At 35.2% G+C, this 17,935-nt stretch overlaps 3 protein-coding genes, 2 non-coding genes and 1 pseudogene across 8 annotated transcripts; 4 read left to right on the top strand and 2 right to left on the bottom strand.

Annotated features, from left to right (window-relative positions):
- The first annotated feature begins 286 nt into the window (after positions 1-286).
- Positions 287-2,045, top strand: LOC147554995 (protein LATERAL BRANCHING OXIDOREDUCTASE 1-like). The gene is made up of 4 exons (XM_086660303.1): positions 287-765; positions 846-1,093; positions 1,189-1,516; positions 1,595-2,045. The coding sequence occupies exons 1-4, from the start codon at positions 505-507 to the stop codon at positions 1,853-1,855; spliced, it is 1,098 nt and encodes a 365-aa protein (XP_086516429.1). The 5' UTR covers positions 287-504; the 3' UTR covers positions 1,856-2,045.
- A 3,595-nt stretch (positions 2,046-5,640) lies between these two features.
- CYCH;1 (cyclin H;1) lies at positions 5,641-10,231 on the top strand. Of its 4 annotated transcripts, none has more exons than XM_086660285.1 (15): positions 5,641-5,874; positions 6,560-6,646; positions 6,794-6,844; positions 7,203-7,281; positions 7,370-7,488; positions 7,582-7,655; positions 7,837-7,957; positions 8,050-8,118; positions 8,273-8,314; positions 8,438-8,515; positions 8,923-8,981; positions 9,111-9,195; positions 9,370-9,458; positions 9,584-9,698; positions 9,786-10,231. In XM_086660285.1, exons 2-14 carry the CDS (start codon positions 6,587-6,589, stop codon positions 9,648-9,650), a joined length of 993 nt encoding a protein of 330 aa, XP_086516411.1. In that variant the 5' UTR covers positions 5,641-5,874; positions 6,560-6,586; the 3' UTR covers positions 9,651-9,698; positions 9,786-10,231. The 4 variants fall into 4 exon arrangements, with proteins under 4 accessions (XP_086516411.1, XP_086516410.1, XP_086516413.1 ...); XM_086660284.1 differs by having other exon boundaries at positions 5,641-5,881; XM_086660287.1 differs by having other exon boundaries at positions 5,648-5,874; positions 9,584-9,650.
- A 752-nt stretch (positions 10,232-10,983) lies between these two features.
- Positions 10,984-11,065, top strand: TRNAS-GCU (transfer RNA serine (anticodon GCU)). The gene has a single exon. It is a non-coding gene; the product is annotated as a tRNA-Ser (tRNA).
- Positions 11,066-11,580: 515 nt separating this feature from the next.
- Positions 11,581-13,060, top strand: LOC147554992 (cellulose synthase A catalytic subunit 3 [UDP-forming]-like). The gene is made up of 4 exons (XM_086660301.1): positions 11,581-12,003; positions 12,097-12,320; positions 12,401-12,520; positions 12,641-13,060. The coding sequence occupies exons 2-4, from the start codon at positions 12,275-12,277 to the stop codon at positions 12,865-12,867; spliced, it is 393 nt and encodes a 130-aa protein (XP_086516427.1). The 5' UTR covers positions 11,581-12,003; positions 12,097-12,274; the 3' UTR covers positions 12,868-13,060.
- Positions 13,061-14,682: 1,622 nt separating this feature from the next.
- Positions 14,683-15,264, bottom strand: LOC147554991 (nuclear transcription factor Y subunit B-4 pseudogene; annotated as a pseudogene).
- Positions 15,265-17,703: 2,439 nt separating this feature from the next.
- On the bottom strand, positions 17,704-17,777 carry TRNAT-AGU (transfer RNA threonine (anticodon AGU)). Its single transcript has one exon. It is a non-coding gene; the product is annotated as a tRNA-Thr (tRNA).
- Positions 17,778-17,935: the final 158 nt, after the last annotated feature.

Raw genomic sequence — 17,935 nt, 5'->3', positions numbered from 1 at the left:
GAAACTTTGAGTTGTCAATTCTATCCTTAATGGAGATGGAAAACCAATTCGAGGAATTTCTCATACAAAGGATTCAATTAGTTCGAATCCATGAATCTAGGTGTCTGATAGATTCTGTTCCTGGATTAACGAAAATGTGCAAAAACACTAATTTTAATGAATTTAGCAAGTAAATCACAACCCCCAAATATCGGGCCCTGACATCTCCCCAACATAAGGGATGTACGCTCGTCGAGCTAAAAAGAGCATCTACTTTATAAACATAGCACATAGAAAATTCATCCCACAATTCCAAATAATGTTGTTTAACTTAAAAAAAGAACCACTAACTTCATACATAATTTTTGTTGTTTTTACAAATTTACCAAATATCTAAGTCTATAAATAGAGGATCTCACTCCATAGGTATACTATAAGAGAAGGTTATTACAAGATCACTAGTTGTCCTTAACAAAAAAAAAGATCACTAGTTGTTTTTCTAGCTTTTGTTTATAACTTTCCCTCATGGCTCCTGTACCATTTTCTTCACTAAATGTTGGCCAAATTGAAGATGTTCAAGAACTAAGAAAATCTCAACCAAAAATTATCCCACATCGATATGTTCGCGATGTTGCAGAGAGACCTATTCTTGGAAACCTCCTTCCTTCTTTACCCATCGAAGTACCCATTATCGATCTTTCGAAAATCAATGAAACAAACAAAGATCAAACAGAGAAAGAACTACTCAAACTTTCAGATGCTTGTGAAAAATGGGGATTCTTTCAGGTAAAATGCAACTTCTTTTTTATTTAACTTCATAAAGATTAGTACTCTTGAAGCTAATACTAATTTTGATACAACTTTAGATCATAAACCATGGACTCGACGTTGAGTTATTGAAGACTATAGAACAAGTAGCTATGGATTTCTTCATGTTACCTTTGGAAGAAAAGCAAAAGTACCCAATGCTACCCGGGACGGTTCAAGGATACGGGCACGCTTTCGTTTTCTCCGAAGATCAAAAGCTAGACTGGTGCAATATGTTGGCTTTAGGTGTTGAGCCATTTTTCATAAGAAACCCAAAACTTTGGCCTACAAATCCTGCTAAATTTAGGTACATTTCTATTTGATTTCTTACCGTAAATTCATGAGTACTAGTTCATTTGTTGCTGCATTTTCATTCTTCTATTTCCTATGTTCTTTTTGCAGTGAAGCTCTAGAGGTTTATTCAACAAACATAAGGAAGTTATGTAAGACTCTGTTAAGGTGTATAGCCATGACCCTTGGTTTGAACCAAGAGACATTTAACGATATGTTTGGTGCGGCTGTTCAAGCTGTGAGGATGAATTACTACCCGCCATGTCCGAGACCTGACCTTGTTTTGGGCCTAAGCCCACACTCGGACGGAAGTGCTCTCACAGTGTTGCAGCAAGGGACGGGTAGTTCTGTCGGGCTTCAAATTCTTAAGGACGATAAATGGGTCTCGGTTCAACCTGTCGAAAATGCTCTTATCATAAACATTGGAGACACAATTGAAGTACATTTCCTCCCTTAGCAACCAAATTTTTTTCTGTCATTGTTTTCATGGATCAACTCTAACTATCTTCATTTTCAGGTTCTAACAAATGGAAAATACAGAAGTGTTGAACACCGAGCCGTGACACACAAGAAGAAAGATCGACTCTCAATCGTCACATTTTACGCTCCGAGTTATGAGATTGAGCTTGGCCCGTTACCCGAGTTCATCGACGAGAATCGACCTACCATGTATAGAAGATACAATCATGGAGAATATAGCAAGCACTATATAAACAACAAGCTAGAAGGGAAGAAAAACCTAGATTTTGCTAAGATTCAAAACAAGTTGTCATCCTAAGATTCTCCTCTCAACTTGGGTTTTCCCTATTGAATTGTATATAAAAATCTCAAAAAGTGCTAATTATTATTGGTTTAGTTCCTCAGGTCTTGTGAATAGAATAAAGGTAGCAAGTTGTTTGTGTACTTTAAATCAATGGTTGTCTTTCATGGGTAATAACTATTTAGAACCAAAATTCATTGTCTTGAAATATGCTTGTGTGGCCTAATTTACAAAAGTTCTCTCTTTTGGTCCTTTGATCTTTGATGAAAGTGTAAGCATAAGGAGAAAGAAGAAACCAAGAGACAATAAGAGCACTTTCACTCTTTTGCTTTTGAGATTCCAAAATGTGATCAATTCGCCCTATTGAAACTGCCTACCTCAGACTGTCCTTTGGCCCGTAGGTCCTGATGCAAGGTTGGAATTCTTGCTAGTGGTACTCACTGATGAGTTCTAGATTTCGTATCTAATTGAATGTATGAATGTGATAAATGTCTGTCATGACTTATTAGAAGCCAAATCATTGGACTGACACTGTACCAAATCCTAAGGTTCTAAAGTTAGTAACTGAAAAGACTCTATACTTATACAACAAGGCTCGAATACCCCCTCCCCCCAAACGGCAATCACGGAAGTAAAACCGATTTTTGGCCTTGCTTTCGCCAGAAGAAGCCTAGGCCCAAGGGCTTGCAGTATTTTGTTTTTGATGGAAGCTCTATAAAACCTTGTCATGAGCTCGCTCTCAAAAAGATGTGGGACTATCACAATTCACATCTACATGAATGAAGCACATATTCATGAAAGTATGGAACTACCAACTATCTCTCTCTAATAACAAGATGGACCCAACTAAGCATTTGTTTTCATTGTTTATGTTTTAGCTTTCTCAATGGAGGACAAGGGTCCCACAATTATACACACTTCTTGGCTATGTTTATTGGCAGAGAGAGGGGGAAGCACTGAAATCATTAACTTCTTGTTGATTCTTAACCTAAATTCACGGTTCAATAAGTTCACAATAAAACAAAATCATAAATATCATCACATTCATTAGACTAGAATTAAAAAATATTAAGAAATTCTGTTTTCAAAAGTAAAGTTGGAAAAGACCCACTATATCAAAACTATGGACTTTTTTCACTTCAAACCCACAAAAAGGAGAGTGAAAATTAATGTATTATAGACCCAAGTTAGACTACAAACAGTGGGTTTTGTATTGGTCAATAGACATCCATTGTGCAAAGGGCATATGCTCTTTTAGTCTGGATGCTCATCTCCTATCTCATAAAGAACCTGTGTGGGCGAACAAATTACGTACGAAAGAACGTTTTATTAGTATGTCTCAGTAATAATTTTGTATGCTTTAACAACTGTGCCTCGGTTAAAATATCCGTCTGAAAAATCATAGAGGTGTGAAAATAGTCTCACGTGGAAGAATGGGTAACGAGCAACCAAGAATATAAAATATAAGTCCTCTCCACTCATTGCCAATTGATTATGAGTTGGATAGTCACAAACCTAACATGGTATCAGAGCTAGGCTCACACTTGATAGGCTTAAAAGTCACACGTGCTCCACGTCACCCGTAAAGAATAAGAACACACGTGTTAGGCTCAAAGAACCCCACACGTGAGGGGGCGTGTGAAAATAGTCCCACATGTGAGAATGGGTAACGAGCAACCAAGAATATAAAGTATAGGTCCTCTCCACTCATTGCCAATTGGTTTTGAGTTGGATGGCCACAAACTTAACAAGAGGAACTCACGTTTTTGTCCGTCATGAGGGAAATTTTAACGAGAAAAAATAGTCATATAAGTCAATAAATAGATGTAATTATATGCATTTTGATTCCCCAAATTTTATGACAGAGGTGCCTTCTTGAGTTTATTTCTCTTCAAAGTTTTCATCATTTCAAAACAACAATAATTGTAGAAAATGTGAAAAGTAGAGTACAAAGATTTTGAACCGTTATTTCATATGAAGTCATGATGATTTTTCTTGCAATATTAAACTATCCTTCAATTATATAAGAATCTAAGTACTTTTAAAAAGCACTTAAAAACAATATGACTTATTAAAGTTCTCTACACGTTTCTCATACAAGCCCAAACTTAGAAAAATAGACAATCAAATATTGTAATCACACATGTAACTTTCAAATCTTCATTTTGGTCAAATGTGATGTATAGCACTCAATTGTATTGGAGAGAGAAACCCCTAGAAAGAAAAGGAAAAGGTTGGAATCTTTGATGTTTAGAACTAATCCCACTAATGGAAAGAGATTACTTGTGAGTTTCTAGTTTTTATTTGGCAAATACCATTTAGGAACTCTGTTCATAAAGGTTAGAAAATGACTAGGATGCAAACTAGTCTTGGTTTCTAAAGGTTACAAGATTGAGAAAAAAAACTAGTTTGTGATAAGTATACGAGACGCTAATAAAAATTAGATAGTAGAAAAATGATAAGTAGATCGACTGTTATTGCATACTAAGAAGTGCAAAATACAGACTCGCAATTTAGAATGTGCTATTGTGGATGACGAAATTCGTTTACATAATAAATAAACTAGAGAATGACCTAGTCCTAAAGTGAAAACTAATCGGACCAAAGAGAGAGTATATAACTCAGGGGCGTGTTTGAGGGGGTGCAACCGGTGCGGTCGCACCGGACCCCCTCAAACCACCAAATTTTGTTAGAGAAATAGGGCCCCCTTAATATGGAACAGGTATTATAGTTTCGCAGTCAGAAATTATCCCAAAATGTAATGCAGCTTAGTTGGTTAACTTCTTGTGCACTATCCTTGAGGTCTCATGTTCAAATCCCCTAGTTGGCAATTTTTGTTCATTTTATCAACTCATTATTACATTGGAAGTATTTTTTTTTTGTTAAGGAATTACCTTCAACTTCAAGTATTACTAACAACAACTACTATTAGTTAAGGTAATCCATTAGTTTTAGTTATACTTAAAGCCTAGTTATAAGTTAAATACTTGTTTTTCTATTTTTTTTCATAGGTGTGTGGTTCAATGTACAGTTTTTGCATATAAATGTTCAGGAGAAAAAAATACACAACTTGTATTCTTTTTTGTTAAGGTCACAACTTGTATTCATATTGATAAAAAAAAAAAAAAAAAAAAAAAAAAAAAAAATTTATCTACCTTTGTTCATTTGTGATATTTACTAAATGTATTATGTGTAAAAAAAAAGATTACGTTCTAAATTAACCAGAGAAAGGGCCCCAATTTTTTTTTTCGCACCGGGCCCCTAAATTCTCGGCCACGCCACTGATATAACTGTTGGTCGACAAAGCCCATTGGAAAGAAATAAGCAAGAGAGTATGAAAGTAAAGAATAAGTAAGAGAGTTCAAGAAGAGCAAAAACAAAGTAATGACTTACTTTTTTTTTTTAGTTTATCGGTCAATGCATTGACAATTTCATACACTTTCTAATTCCTCTAAAGCCTTTGTCCTTGTCAATTGCAATTATTATTAGTTTGGGTGCATACCACTTACTTGCGAGATGATTCGTTTATCTTGAATGACAGAATTATGAGAATTAGTCTGTTAAAACTTGAATTTATACCACTTGGTGAGACATTTTTTTATTTTCAAAGAGAGTATTACAGATTTTATTGCCGCTTCAGTGCTTCAAAAACTTAAAACAGGTCATTAGGAAATGATGTCAAAAAGCTTCCCGGAGCATTACACCTTCTATTGCCACTTCAAATCTTCAAAAACTTAAAACACGTCACTAGAAAATGATGTTAAAAAAAAAATCAAATATTTATGAACACTTCCAAATTAACTAGGGCCTGTTTGTTTCGTAAGAAAACTGAGCGAGAAAATTGGACGGAAAATAATAGGCCTGTGTAAACATTTTGCGAGGCAGTAAAAAAAATTTCCCTCCAAACATTCGCAACCTAATCAATCATCAGGAGAACCCACAAACTCTTTCTTTTTTGCCGGAATGGGAGTCTCACTGTTTCGTTGATCAAAACCCTATAATTTCAATTTGAACCCTAGAGAGCTGGAGAATTTAGGGTAACAAGTATTCCTCTCTCTCTCACTGACTCACCCTCTCTCTGTATATGCAATTTCTTCTTGTCTATCTTTTACTTTGAATAACTGAACCCTTTTTCAAGGGTTTTTGGGGGTTTAATACAATGTCTGATTAAGATATTATTATCAATTTATTATATGATTCTATTGAGGGTTTGGGTTTGAAAAATCAAGATCTATCTTGTGAAACCTATTCAATTTGTGGGTTTTGTTTTTAAAAAATTTATCAATTTTCTCAATCTTGGGTTTGTAATTTTAAGATTGAAGTTGTATCTTCAAAAGTGTTTGATAGAATGCCTGAAAGAATCTTGTTTGGGTTTTATTCTCTATTAACACAATACTTTCACTCAGCCCACACATTATATAAAACCAAAACGCCGAATAGATTTTTGATGAAGGAATTGAGAATCTTAGGATTCCGATTGGTTACCAAATATACCAAGGAAAATCCTATGGGTTTGTGAGTGTTATGGACTCATGAATCCTAGTTTTCATGATTCCGTCATCCATACACACCATTAGTTAAAATGGGATAGATGTCTCTCTGGTGTCCTAGATTTTATGATTTTATTTAGGAGATGGTTTTGATGTGTTAGTGGTTCTGGTTATAGAGCACTATATTTGCAGAGATAAATGCATTATTAATGGAGGTTCTTTTGTTTTGAAGATTAAATTTACCGCTTAGAGTTGGACGATGGCCGACTTCCATACCTCAACTCATCGAGCTAAGTGGATTTTCACTCCACGTGATCTGGTAAACTACAATAGATTCTCTCTTACTTGAATTACAAAATCACCAATTGTTTGCAACAGTATGGAAACTTAATTTTTTGTGTCAATCTTTTTGGGTTTATACGTTATACTTTTAGTTGCGAAGTGATAACTTTAAGTTTATGTATAGATGGATAAATACCGAGCTACTAATCAGAGAGCCATGAAAACGCTGCAGCAGGTATTGTGTTGATATACTCTTTGGTCATTTAAACTTAATTCGTTATGTTATTTAACCTTGCTGCATTTCTGAGTAACTATCTTAGTAAAAGTAAAAGCACATAGAAAGGGTAGATTAGTGCTAAAGTTGTCGAAAAGGTTTAATTTGTTGAGTTATGATGTATACAATGCAGTAATCAAAATACATGACTTTTAACACAAGCATAAACTGGTGCTGGTTGATGTTCAAACACAGTGTCACTATCCAACTTCTCTTTTATTTAGTTGTAGGTGATGAAGTATTGTAAGATTTTGTTAGGCTTAGTTGGTATCTCGAGCTTACTTCATGTTGATCTGAATCGCCTAATGTTGTTTTGAAGTATGGAGCTACACGTATGCGAGGTAGTGACGACGGGTCCTTGCCTTACCTTGCGCCTCAAATTGATGCGAAAGATAGTGGTAAATACCTTGTCTTTTCATATGTCAAAACAATGTTACCCAAATTTAATTGAAATGTATCGACAACCTTGTGCTGTTGGAACTTCAGCTGAAAAGAACTCTCTTCCAAAGCCACTAAGTACAGAAGAAGAACAACTTATGCGAGTATTCTATGAGCACAAGATCCAAGAAGTTTGTGGGGCATTTGGATTTCCTCATAAAATTCAGGTATATGGTTCTGTGTCAAATTGATCAAATACTACTTATCAAGTACTGTCATTTATCCATTATTAAATATGTCATTTCTCTTATACTTTGCAGGCAACAGCCATCATATACTTTAAGAGGTTTTACCTGCAGTGGTCCGTAATGGAGCACCACCCAAAACACATAATGTAAGACATGTTCTATCGGCTGTAAGATTTCAGCTTGGTTTAATGTTATATTCATGATGTGATCTGTTCGATGCTTTTCTTTTTTTCTCTTATTGCTGCTCACTCTTCCACAAGCCCTCGTTCTTTTTTTGCCCTTAATGAAATTTAACTCATGTTGTCAAACAAAAACTCTTATGCACAGGTTAACTTGTGTATACGCATCATGTAAGGTAGAAGAGAACCATGTTTCAGCAGAGGAGCTTGGGAAGGGGATTCAACAAGATCATCAAGTGATTCTCAATAACGAGATGCTAGTTTTTCAGGCATGAATACCTTTTACAAGTCACCTGTTATTATCTTTTGTTTCTAGGTACTATGGTAATATCAATTTGAAGTATTTGAATGGCTTCTGCAGAGTCTAGGATTTGATCTTATTGTTTACGCACCATATCGTTCCATAAACGGTTTTATTGATGATATGGAGGTGAGTGTGGATGCTCATTGTCTAAATTCCTATAGTTATGCCTATAAGAACTACGAATTGTCCTTCTTTATAATTTGTCATCTCAGCTGTTTTCTAGTATTGGTTATATGATTTACATGATTGAATTGCTAATTCATGCATTTGGGTTCTCCAGGATTTCTTTCGACTAACAAATGACGAGCAACAGATGTTGAAGGTAATTTGTGTTCTTTCATGGTGAACTATATCAATGTTAATATTATGCCATCTAATTACATCATGTTGACAATAACTTCTGCAGAATGTTGTTTAAGTTGTTTTTTCTCCGCTATCTTGTTAGGGCTTAGAAGAAACAGCGAAATTGGAAGTAGATAAAGCTATGCTCACAGATGCACCTCTTCTTTTCCCTCCTGGGCAGGTAGTCTTCTCTAACCAGTGAACCTCTTGTCATCTGCAGATTCTTTTAATTATGCATGATGACATGTCGAGAATGCATTCAGATGAAAGTCAATGTCTTTCTGTTGTCTCCTTTCGTGAGTACTAATTATCCAAGACTGAGTTTTTTTTCTCAATGTGTCTTTTCCTTTCGTATCACGAGGATGATAACATTGTGATGCGAAAAACTCAAACTAGTAAGTTATTTTGTTGTAATGGTTAGGTCAACCCGTGGCCATGAAAGTCTTAAAATTTTCACTGTCAACCATGTAAATGTATTTTGTCAACCAAATTCATGTTCAAATTTTCATTTCGATCTTCTTTCGGAGTTCAGACTTCCTGTGTTCTCGATGTTTAGGTTATGTTAAACCATGTACCTTTTTTTGGCAGTTGGCGTTAGCTGCACTGCGTAAGTCCAATGAGGCACACAGAGTTATCGATTTTGACAGGTTTGTGACTATTCCTTGATAATCCCTTCGTTATTCTTCAAAAAGAGTCATATCTTGTCTTTCATTTGAACTGTATATATTTTACTTAAGTGATACCCCATATACCGCAACATGAATAAATCCTTACAGGTACTTGGAAAACGTCTACTCTCGTCAACACTCCAATCAGACCATCTCGGAGTTCATCCAATCTCTGAACAATATAGATTCTATGGTATTGTTCTCGTTTTCAGTACAATTTTAATTTAATAGTCATCCAACTTCACTGCTTCAGCCTGTGCTAGATACCGGGGCATTCCCATGGACATACAAGGATATACAAACATAATTCAGTTTACAGTTTCGAGTTTGGGTCTAACATGCTTTTTTTCTCTGCCTCTTCTTTAAGGTGATGAAACTCAAGGTACCTACAGCCAAGGACATGAGGCATAGTGATCGGAAACTAAAATCTTGTTTGGATCCAAGTTCACAGGATGAGTATGTTTTCAAATTTCCTATACCTAACTCATCTTCCCTAAACTCCTCTTTCTTAATACTGTAAAAGCAAAAATCGTCTGTTATTTTAGCTCTCTCCTGACCATTTCATAATGTTATTTGTTCAGCGGTAGCAAGAAACGTGAAAAGAGATCCAAGCACAAGTCTCGCAAAACTCCAAGTGAAGCGCAATAGGTCTCCACTGATACAGGATTTGTGGTTTTCTAATGCTTAATGTTTGACGTAATTTTCTTCAGCCTTAGTGCCCTTCGCTTAGTATCGAAAAACATTCTAAGCTTATACTTGTGTTTTATGTGATTGTCATTTCAGGTGAAACAAAAAAAGTACTGTTTTTTTCATTTCTTATATTATCCGAGAGCTGCTGCCTGCTGCTGCCTGTGGACGGTCGAACCCAGATGTGAAAATATATATATATTCGGACATGTCTATGCTGTACATGATGAGATTGGCCTTGTTCTTAAAACCTTCTAAAGCAATAGAAGAAGATGATCTACTACATGATAAAACTGGTGAAATGAGAGCCTCGCTATGAACGTTTTCATTTCGAAGAACGATTGGGATGAAGCCAAATTACCTTTTTGTGAGAATATGTTGTGAAATTTATCCAAGTACTCGGACAGTTTTCTTGCTAATTCTGAAGCCTTGTAGCAGGTTGCATTTTTATTTTTTTGTTATAAACTTACGACCTTCGAATAGATTGTAGACTTTCACCATCTTGATAGGAAGAAACATTAGCCTACTAGAAAAAGTAAAAAGATGATGTTCAATGTGAGGATAACATGATGTTTACAAGATTAGTGAATTATATATCAACCAACTTTGTCGTGGGAGGATGGAATTTGAACGATAGAAGATCAAGATCCCACCCACTCCCACTTCAGATAAGCGAACTTGAACTGCTAACACTTTCCACATGGTATACCACCGCCGTCTCTCACGCATCTCCAACTGAGACAACCATCAAGCCAAATGTAGATGAAAGAAATCTGACCAAGTACCAAAAAACGCAACTCTTCTTGCAAGACCAATGTTGTCAACAACCCTGGGTTGGAGTGGTTACCAAGTTGGTTTCACCCTTAAGGTCTTGGTTTTGAGACACGGCATCATACTCCTTAAAGTATGAGTTGTAACCCATCCAATGTATTCTAGTGGTTTCGGAGAGTCCAGATACAAGAGAACCACAAATATAGGAGAGAACCACAAATATAGGAGAAATATTTCCATTCCTTAGCGGGAAAGATATGTGGTCATGAAAGAGGCATTGAATGGAACAAAATTGGCATGGGACGCCCGTGTCATGACATGGGACATCCGAGCCGAGCCGAGCTTCAGCCCGCACCAAATTTCTTCGTTATCCAACATATTAGAAGTTTCTCATCATGTACTATTGTACTAGGCCGAGCTATGCCCTTGGAATTCCCTATGCTGATAGGATGGTAGAGTCGTCCAGAGACATGTTTCTTCCATATTTTACAAATTATTAACATGGAAGATGAATAACAACCAAGTCGCTTTGGCCGAGTGGTTAAGGCGTGTGCCTGCTAAGTACATGGGGTTTCCCCGCGAGAGTTCGAATCTCTCAGGCGACGATTTTTTTTTTCATTTCTCATAGACTGACTCATAGTAATGCACTAAATATGTACTGGTAGGAAATTTGATGGTTCTTTCCCCTTTTTTTAGAAAATGACTACTTAGGTACAAAATATTATCATAATAATCAAAAAAGCTTCTTATTGTTTGAAATCACAAAAAGTGTCAACTTTATTATGTGTAATTGTTGTTTATGTCGGAAATAATATTAAAAATTATCAATCAGGTCAAAAATCTTATTTCTATTATTTATATATTCCTAAAATACCCTTTTTTCTAAAAAAAAATCGAGACATTGAAAAATCCAACCAAAGCTTTAACCTTTAAGCAGAGAGGAGAGAGAAAAAGATTGGAGAAAGACGAGAGAGGAAGACGATGGACGAAATCGGTGGAGTCCTCCAGCGAACCTTCGGTATGAACTGATCTATTGATCTTCATTATAACAGATAATTGAACATTTACTCTGAATTTCATAACAAGTTTCAGTTATTCTCTTTGATTTTTCACAAACTAGGTTATTTCACGGAAAGAATTTGAGTCAAATGTGTTTTTGAGTTGTAAAATCTGAGTTGATTATCGAAGAAATTTGGTAACTTTAATGGATGCCGGCGAAGATTCATCGATTAGTACTCTCTCTCTAACTCTCGTATGAAGTGGATTACTCTATTTGTTTATTGTTTACTAGATCTGTTTATAGAATTGTCTGAACTTGAATTTAATTGTTTTTTTTTCTAATTCAGACAAAGATTGTGAAAAATCACGGAGGTCAAGTTTGTCAGATTTGTGGTGATGATGTTGGTAGAACTGTTGATGGTGAACTTTTTGTTGTATGTGATGTTTGTGCATTTCCTGTTTGTAGACCTTGTTACTGAGTATGGAAGGAAAGATGGAAACCAGTCTTGTCCTCAATGTAAAACTAGATACAAGAGGATTAAAGGTTTTTCAATTCAACTTTGAATCTCTTAGTTTTTGTTGATTTTATATGTTAAGATGTTGAATTATTGATTTAACCTATATGAAATAATTTTAGGAAGTCCTCCGATTCATGATGATGAAGATAATGATGAAGATGGAAATGATTTAGCAAGTGATTTCAATTATGCTTCTGGGAACCAAGATCACAAGCAAAGGGTTGTGGAGCGAATGTTAAGTTGGCATATGACTACGGGACGAGGAGAGGACGTTGGTGCTCCTAAGTTTGATAAAGAATGAGTTCCTCACAGCCACATTCCTTTGCTCACCAATGGGCAGATGGTATGAAAATTTCATTACCTTAGCATAATATGTTCCGCCCTTGAATGGTGAAGTTTATACTAAGATTTCATTTTCTGCAGGTGTCCGGGAGTTGTCGGTGGCATCTCCTGACCGTCTTTCTATGGCATCTCTTGGTGGAGGCGGAGGTGGAGGGAAGAGAATTCATCCACTTCCATATTCAGTCGATGTCAATCAATCACGTGTGAACCTATGAGTTTATGACCTTCTAATCCCAAGAATAAAAATTCTCTCTAATTTGTAGTGTCTTCTCAATTTGTATATTGCTGGTACGAGTTTTTGATGGTTTATCACTTTTGCAGCTAATGTTAGAGTTGTGGATCCGGTAAGGAAATTCGGTGGACAAGGATTTGGCAATGTAGCTTGGAAAGAAAGAGTTGATGGATGGAAGGTGAAACAAGAGAAGAACATAGTTCCTATGAGCACAGGTCATCCTGCTTCTGAAGGTCGAGGAGGTGGAGATTTTGATGCAAACGCTGACGTCTCTTGGATGATGCCTTGTTATCTCAACTTCTTTAATCAAGTCTAATATTTGCCTGTGTTGTTTTTGATATTTGATAACAGCTATCATCTTCTATGATACCATATGCGTTGCTTATCAGAGAATCTATTAATCTGTAGATATATGTTGGCATGTCAATTTGAATTCGGTATGAACGGATCTGTTGATCTTCAGAGTAAATGTTCAATTATCTGTTGTAAATGTAAACTATTTATTTAATGAATACAATGAAAATTTTTGTATATACAGGAAGAGATTAATATTAGTAAAGCAAGGAAAGTTCTTGGGTGGAAACCAAAAATTGGCTTTAAGCAATATGTTGAAGATGTAAACGTGTGCAAACTGAGTTTGCAATGTCGCAAATGCAAACTCAGTTTGCATTGTCGCACATGCAAACACAGTTTGCTTTGTCGCACATGCAAACGCAGTTTGCAAAATCGCAAATGCAAACACAATTTGCAATATCGCAAATGCAAATACATGTTTGCAAACATTTGTTTGCAGAATCAATTGTTGCAAACAGTTGTTTGCAGAACTTGTTTGCAAACACTTGTTTGCAGAACAGATTGCTGCAAACACGTGTTTGCAGAAAAACGTAAGGAAAAAAACTCCGTTTTTTTTCTGGGTTTTTTTTGAAAAAAAATATATTAAAAGTGGATGTTGTTATAAAGCTAATGAAAAATCATTTCTAAATATAAAACTTTTATTGAAATCCGACATCTCAAACAAAAGTTATATCGATTTAAAGTTTAAAGAAAAATAAAAGAATTTAGTTACACAAAAAGACAAAAAAGGGTAATTTAGTCTTTGTATACTTTTTGACCTGAATAATAATTTTCAAATGTTTTGTGCTTTTCTACTCATTTCCAATATTATTTTGACCTTTCTAGTTATTACCCCTTTTTTTTTTTATAGATTTTACATCGATTAGTTCTTCGAGCCATATCTCTTGTCTTTAAAAATATTTGCATATATAACTGACGGTGTCATTCACTTTTCTCTATCAGTCGCCGTTAAAAGTTTTATTCTTGTCTCTGAATCCTAACAAAAAATATACTTGACATGGGGTGTTATACCCGCCCAATTTAAATCGAAATTGACCTTAAAGTGCACCATATGGAAGTCCTCTTTCTTTTTGTGTTTTTAACTATGATTTGCTCTCTTTGTTGATACCTCGTGATCAGCCCGACACGAAATCCTCTAAACAGATAAGCGCACGCTTAATGAGCTCCTTTTTGCTAATACAAATCTCTAATTAAGTAAAGTTAAGTTCTTAATTAGTTTACTAAATAGTGTCTTTTAAGAAGTCATGTGTCTCTCAAGAAGAACTAAGCTCAAATGCTTTCTCTAAAATGGTCCCCTCTCACCTTATAGAAAGGAAGTTGTTTGTATTACTTCTAGTTGATAGGAGTAAGGAGCTCCTCACTGAGCCCTATACTAAAGCAACTAGCCCTATCTGTGTGAAGACTGCCCACTTCCATTTCAATATATTAAAAGATATTCCCTCATGCCTAGCTAGCTACGATTTGGTCGGACTTTTACGACGAACGTTGTTGATTAGTCGTCGAAGAATTGGTCCTGGGTTAAGTTCTTCTTGGATTAAGAAACCCTTATCTTCATTTAGCTTCTCGTTGAAGCTCGAAATTCTACGCAAAATAACATATTTTGAACACTAATTTATTTGCAAGACAAATCCTAAACAAGCAAGAAAACCTCAAGTCTAATTTCTTGAAGAAAATACAAAGATTAGTCCTTAACAAGAAACTCAATAAGAAAAACTCAAGATTCCTAAACCCTAAACAAACAAGAAAACCTCAAAATTCTACATAAAATAACACATTTTCATCTTCTACCCATTGCAGTACTAGACATACTTAACGGGCCTTCGTTCAGATCCGTTGCTTGATGATGATAACTTCCAAACATCGTTGTTTCGCCCTCTTGTTCGTTGATATTAGTAACCGATTTGTTATCGTAATTATTAGTTGCTTTATCAACATTTAACTCCCTATACTTGTGCAAGTATCTTTTTATGGGTTCAACAAAATTATCAAACCCTAATGAATCAAAAGCCCAACAAATATCATCACCATTAACTGTCTTCCTTTTCTCCTTATGACACTTATTAGAAGCTTCACTAGTAACAAAACTAATGAACTCAGAAACACATTCTTGCATTGTTTCTTTTGCTTCTTTAGAAACCTTAGCATTTGGTGGAAGAATTTGCTTCATTATTCGACTAACATTAGCTATAGGCAATAGTATATCTTGCTCGTTTGAAACGAACTTATCGTCTTCGATATATGAAGTACTACCAACTGCATTAAAACCTCCAAACTTGTACTTATATTTGTTTTCATGTTGTTGATTAGCTCCATGAGATTCTTCTTGTAGCTTGGGATCTCCTAATACATTATCAACCATCTCTTAAAAATAGTTAAACTCAATTTGGATTGATCCGCCTCTTAAACACAGACACGTTTCCTCATGGAACTTCTTTATATATATATGTACTCGCACATGTTTAGTAAACATGATTTGGATTTAAGTAAATTGTTTAGTTCAAAGTGGGAATCAATGACACCTGCTTAGACTGTTAAACATTGTTAAATCACACATAAAAGTAGCATAACTAGCTACTTGTATGTAACCCTCCATGCTTTATAGAGTCACAATTATCGACATCGTCCCTGTATTTGACCCCCAAGCTCAAGTCCTCCATGGGTAGGTTTGTCCTTAGAGAAGGCTCTCAAGACCACCCAAAAGGCATATAACCTGTGTTAAGTTTGTGTTCATCCAACTGCAAAGCAATTGGCAATGAGTGGAAATGATCTGCACATTATATTGTTGGTTGCTAGATACCTACTCTCTAATGTGGGACTATTCTCACAACCTGGGCTCCGAACGCTTTCCAAAGTGATGTGGGACTATAACAATCTTACTTTTTTTTTTTATCTCTCTATCTTAGTTTCTCCATACTATATTGTAGAAAATTGTGTACTATTGGGGAATAATATAGGTAGGTTTGTTATGTTATTTCAGTTGTCACCTATACTCAAAACCCAAAACTCAAAGAGGGAGCTATTGTCACTTGGTAGGATGGCAAACTATTACAACCTTCTACATTGTTTGCAATTTTTATTGAACTAATTTGGTATCAAAATGACTAAGATAAGCTACGAATTGAGCCCTAGTTAGTAGTGACTAGCTCTCTCAAATGGTTTTGCTACTTTTAACAGAAAGTCTACTTTTACAACTAAATCGCATACAATAGATTAGATTCGATCTAATGCTATAAAATGCACAAACTCAAAAGAATTTCAACTTGTTATGAACTTGTTCTGCATAAGTTGTATATATAGCACTTCTTCTTTCTCAAAAGAGTGTCAATCAATTCCTAACTAGCTATGGAGTACATTAAAATTGAAGAGGCCCGTGGCAAAATGGATTGGGCCATAATGGACACGCACGGCTAGCCCTCTGACCTGCCACACCCCGCTTATAGTTAAACGGATCGTGATGAGCCATATTTAGGAAGACAAATAGCATTTGGGTAGCTCAATAACATTTTAATTTCTTCGAAACATCAAGTTTAATACTCTCTTGTTTCTTCAGAGATTTCTTAATCTTTGTTGTACTTCATAAAATTTTCGAACTCTAAGCGCAAATGATTGTTCAATATTATCATATAGTCTCCCATTACATTAGATTTTAAGGCTTAAAATTAAGTTAATATAGAGTATGATCTACCATTAGCAAAAAAAGAAAGTAATCCTTGATGTGTAATGTGAGAGACTCATGTTTTGTGGTCCACACTAACTAAGCACAAAGAAAGTATAAATTAAAGTAGAAAAAAAAAAAAAAAAAAGACATTTGTGGTGATGGCATTCTTAATTAAACTTTATTTAAAGATGATTAATTAACAATTGTTTAGGGTTATGATATGCTCATAGACTTGTTTGTTCTGGACTTCTAGTACTCCAAAAAAAAATGTCATAAATAGTAGGGTTATTTTCTGCCCTGGTTGCTGACCAGTTTCTTGTCTGATACCCTAGTTTATGGTAAGTACCTAAATGGCCTCATTTTTGTTGTTTGAATGCTATTACAAAAAATATCTAGCGTCGATCGTTGCCAGTCAACAGTAGTTGTAGTAGAAGGGAGAGGGGAAGAAGATGGTGAGGTGGGAGAAAGAAATAAAAAAGAAAAGCTAAAACAAAATAAACATTGGTGGTTAGGAAAGTGGAATAGTGACTTTCTACTCAATGCATTGAAATGACAAGAAAAAGACTATTTGCATATTTAGCATAAACTAAGGGGTCATTTGAGTATTTAACATAAACAAGAGGGTCACGCAAGAAGTTGGTCCCAAACTAAGGGGGCATTAGGGAAACAACCCTAAATAAAACCTAATGAAGTTCATAATATCAACCCATCATTTTCCATTGGGACTTCAATACAAGATTCAAAAGTAATGCAGGATTAAAAAAAAGGGTAAATGTATAAGTGGGAATTAGCACTATATTCATGCAATGGATTTCAAACCAAGTTCATAGACTTTTTGAGGATCTCCATGAAATATTTTTTTAGTTTATTAATCTTTCCACTTGTTTGGAGGTTTATAATTTAAGCATCTTTATCTTCTCTCTTACTTGAGTGGGAATTGATATGATCTAGATCTTAAATTTAATTACCATGGTCCATTCGGTTTGAAACAAAATTACCATTAAGTAATGAATCTCTTTTTATTATATTTTTCTATTATTATTAAAAAAATCTATTGAAATATTGGGTTAAAACCCAAAATTTCAATGTACTGGCGAAGACCTTGATTACTCTGCAAGCAAAATAGAACATGTAATGAGATGCTTTCATTGAGAGTTGAACTCAAGACCTCCCGCTTACTAAACGGGTGCTCTAACCAACTGAGCTATGAAAGCACATGTCTAACATCTAAACTAATATTAAATCTATTGTGCCTAATGTGATCCTATGCTCATCAACCTATATTCTAATATGCTAGGGAAGTGTCTAGAGTGTCTAATATGCTAGGGCAGTTCTAATATGCTAGGGAAGAGTGTCTAATATGCTAGGGCAG

This window comes from Eschscholzia californica, unplaced genomic scaffold, assembly GCF_041429995.1.
Source record: "Eschscholzia californica isolate CP2 unplaced genomic scaffold, dmEscCali1.0.p SCAF_2, whole genome shotgun sequence".
In the NCBI taxonomy this organism is placed as follows: Eukaryota; Viridiplantae; Streptophyta; class Magnoliopsida; order Ranunculales; family Papaveraceae; genus Eschscholzia; species Eschscholzia californica.
Note: the sequence above shows the minus strand (reverse complement) of the source record. Positions and strands in the feature narration are given on the sequence as shown.

What these genes read in the sequence shown, in the direction of transcription:
- LOC147554995 (XM_086660303.1), top strand. Translation starts at nt 505, where the DNA reads ATGGCTCCTGTACCATTTTCTTCACTAAATGTTGGCCAAATTGAAGAT. An exon ending in AAAAATGGGGATTCTTTCAG is followed by an intron (nt 766 to 845) that starts GTAAAATGCAAC and finishes ATACAACTTTAG; the next exon opens with ATCATAAACCATGGACTCGA. An exon ending in ACAAATCCTGCTAAATTTAG is followed by an intron (nt 1,094 to 1,188) that starts GTACATTTCTAT and finishes TTCTTTTTGCAG; the next exon opens with TGAAGCTCTAGAGGTTTATT.
- LOC147554992 (XM_086660301.1), top strand. Translation starts at nt 12,275, where the DNA reads ATGAGTTCCTCACAGCCACATTCCTTTGCTCACCAATGGGCAGATG. An exon ending in TGCTCACCAATGGGCAGATG is followed by an intron (nt 12,321 to 12,400) that starts GTATGAAAATTT and finishes CATTTTCTGCAG; the next exon opens with GTGTCCGGGAGTTGTCGGTG. An exon ending in AGTCGATGTCAATCAATCAC is followed by an intron (nt 12,521 to 12,640) that starts GTGTGAACCTAT and finishes TCACTTTTGCAG; the next exon opens with CTAATGTTAGAGTTGTGGAT.